This window comes from Eptesicus fuscus, chromosome 14 (assembly GCF_027574615.1).
Source record: "Eptesicus fuscus isolate TK198812 chromosome 14, DD_ASM_mEF_20220401, whole genome shotgun sequence".
NCBI classification, from domain to species: Eukaryota; Metazoa; Chordata; class Mammalia; order Chiroptera; family Vespertilionidae; genus Eptesicus; species Eptesicus fuscus.
The window spans coordinates 51,757,047-51,760,247 of NC_072486.1; the positions used below are offsets into that span (position 1 = coordinate 51,757,047).

The 3,201-nt window shown below is 43.7% G+C and overlaps 1 protein-coding gene across 1 annotated transcript; it reads left to right on the forward strand.

The window, feature by feature from the left end:
* The first annotated feature begins 2,031 nt into the window (after window positions 1–2,031).
* Window positions 2,032–2,976, forward strand: LOC103297305 (olfactory receptor 9A4). Its single transcript, XM_008153994.2, has one exon. It carries the CDS (start codon window positions 2,032–2,034, stop codon window positions 2,974–2,976), a length of 945 nt encoding a protein of 314 aa, XP_008152216.2.
* The last annotated feature ends 225 nt before the right edge of the window (window positions 2,977–3,201 follow it).

Consider the following 3,201-nt stretch of genomic DNA (forward strand, 5'->3'; position numbering starts at 1 on the left):
CTTTGGCAGATTGCTGCAGAACATTAGCAGTGGTGGTGAAGCCCTTCCATAGAGGTGAGTGTCATCAGGTTTCTCCTCTATGGAGGAAAGTGTAAGGTGGGATGTTCTGGGTCTGGTTGCTGTCTAACACAGGGACACTTAGAGCCTGAGGAATGGGCTAGGAGAGCTGCAGGATAGATCAGTTCATTTCCAAGTCTGCTGTGCAGAGCAAAGAGCAGACTCAGGTCTTCTCTGACCTGATGCTAGGGATAGACACAGCTCACTGGCATCTCTCAGGATCCTTCTCTCTCATCTTTCTTTATCTCCTGTTAGTTATGCAGAGATTGTGGAAATGCAGGCCACTGATCTCTGCCAACAGTTCTGTCCTTGAGGCATGTTTGCTCATCAGAAAAAGAGCCACAGTGATATTGGGGAGGTTGCATCAGGAAGGGATAATTGTAATATGAGGCAGGAAAGAAGACCAAGAAGAGAGGCATTGAGGGGATATGGCCTAGTCAGCCCTGGTCAGGACTAAGACCTACGTAGTCATACATCAAATGTCCATACACTAATCATCCAGAAAAAAATTTATCAATCCTGATTTGGCTCAAGAATAATTACATATATATAATATATATATAATATGTATATGTCATGTCTCTGCCCTCAAGGTATTATATTCTAATGTCATACATGAACAGCAAATAAAGAAACATAGATTTTCTGTTCCTCTTTTCTTCCTTGCTATTTTTTTCTATGCCATGATTAATAAACTAATATCTTATATAATTTTTACTTACTTATTTTGTGTATAGTTAATCATTTACTTCTACATGTATAGAACCTCAGCAGGGCAGGATATTTGTTTCCTGCAGCATTTTTCCATGTGAATTAAGGAATAAAATAATTAAACTCATAACATTAAATCAGGGAATAAGTGCTGTGAAGAAAACGGGAGTCCAGAGGTGATCAAGTCCTTACTATATAGAGTTAGAGGAATTGGAAAGAGTCCTTTGGGGAGATATTTGAGTAATGGGATGGATGAAGTGAGGAGTAGAGATTTATTTTTGTCATGGCCAAGTGCCATCTTTTCTTTCTTCCAAGACTTTGGAAAGAAAATGGCATGAGAGAAAAATGAATCAGCTCTGGGAAATTATCCCAAGCTCCAGAGTTCCCATTGGAGATCTTGCTGCTCTGTAATATGGAGGTTATACGATCTGTGGAAAAGCAGAGATGTTTTTCTGCTGGTCCTAAGGTCGGTCTGCATAGTACCACTGTGATGAGGGCTGGGTTCAATGTTCCCTGTCCTGCACATCATCTTGAATGCCATTATATCATACTAGAGGCCCGGTTCACTACATTTGTGCATGGGGTGGGTGGGTGGGGGGGAAGTCCCTCAGCCTGGCCTGCGCCCTCTCCAGTCCTGGACCCCGAGGGGTCCTTACCGCTGCCATGGAGTCTGGAGAGGCTCCCTCCACTGCCGCTGTGCTCACTAACCCTGAGCCTGGCTTCTGGCTGAGCAGCGTTCCTACTGTGGGAGTGCACTGACCACCAGGGAGCAGCTCCTGCATTGAGCATCTGCCCTTTGGTGGTCAGTGCTTGACATAGTGACCAGTCTTCCACTGTTTGGTTGATTTCCACACTAGGGTTTTATTATATAGGATGATACAGTAACCTAAGAGGAAATAAAACAATCCCAGAATCTTTAGGGGCTGATTGATTCAGTTTTCAAATGTCATATCCTCTGTCCCATTGAGAAGGCACTTTCAGTGGGAACAAAGACAAGGAAGATTTTCTTCACTCCAATACAGAAGAATCTGCTGTCACCCTTTTCTGACAACGATCGTTGAGCTAGATTTGAAGAGGCAATATTTAGGTCTGTCTTTGTGCAGAGCATAGTAGTAGGGGCAACTCATCTGATCATCAGGAGGAAATAGTTTCTCATCCTAATCTGTCTTCCTTCTCTTTTGGAGCAGGAGAGCAGGACCATGTGGAGCAGGGCCACCTCTCGTTTGGTATCTGAATTTCACAAGGAGCAGAAACAAGGACTAAATGATGAACAATCACTCAAGTGCCACTGAGTTTTGTCTCCTTGGATTCCCTGGCTCCAAGGATCTACACCATATCCTCTTTGCTACCTTCTTCCTCTTCTACTCAGTGACATTAATAGGAAACACAGTCATCATTGTGATTGTCTGTGTTGATAAACGTCTACAGTCCCCCATGTATTTCTTCCTTGGCCACCTCTCTGCCTTGGAGAGCCTGACCACATCTATTATCATCCCTGTCATGCTTCAAGGGTTACTGCTCCCTGGGATGCAGACAATATCTCTAGCTGGATGTGTCACCCAGCTCTTCCTGTACCTTGCTGTGGGGACCACAGAATTCGCATTACTGGGAGCAATGGCTGTGGACCGTTATGTGGCTATCTGTAAACCTTTGAGGTACAGCATCATTATGAACAGCCACACCTGCATGTGGGTGGTAATTGTGTCATGGGTGTTTGGGTTCCTTTCTGAAATCTGGCCAGTCTATGCCACGTTTCAGCTGACCTTCTGCAAATCAAATGTGTTAGACCATTTTTATTGTGACCGAGGGCAACTTCTCAAACTATCCTGTGATGACAGCCTTTTCACAGAGTTTATTCTTTTCTTAATGGCCATTTTCATTATCATTGGTTCTCTGGCACCAGTAATTGTCTCCTACACTTACATCATCTCCACCATCCTCAAGATCCCCACTGCCTCTGGCAGGAGGAAAGCCTTCTCTACGTGTGCCTCCCACTTCACCTTTGTGGTACTTGGATATGGCAGCTGCTTATTTCTCTATGTGAAACCTAATCAAAGGCAGGCAGCCCAGTACAATAAGATAGCATCCCTGGTGATTGCTGTGGTAACTCCTTTCCTGAACCCTTTCATCTTCACTCTCCGGAATGACAAAGTCAAAGAGGCCCTTAGAGATAGTGTGAAACGTTCCTGCCAACTTTTCAAGTATTAACTCTTCTCTTAGTTTTAGATGGGGTTCTGATCCCTATTTGGGATTTTTTAGTAGCTTAGGAAACCCTATCTACTCTATGACAATTACTACCATTATAGAAATCAAACAGTGTGTACCATTCCTAATCATACCATGGAAGCAGATAAGGCAGGTAACAATGACACCCATGCTCTGCCCACTAGAATCTCATAGCTTCAGTTACTCATTATTTCTACTGATGATCTC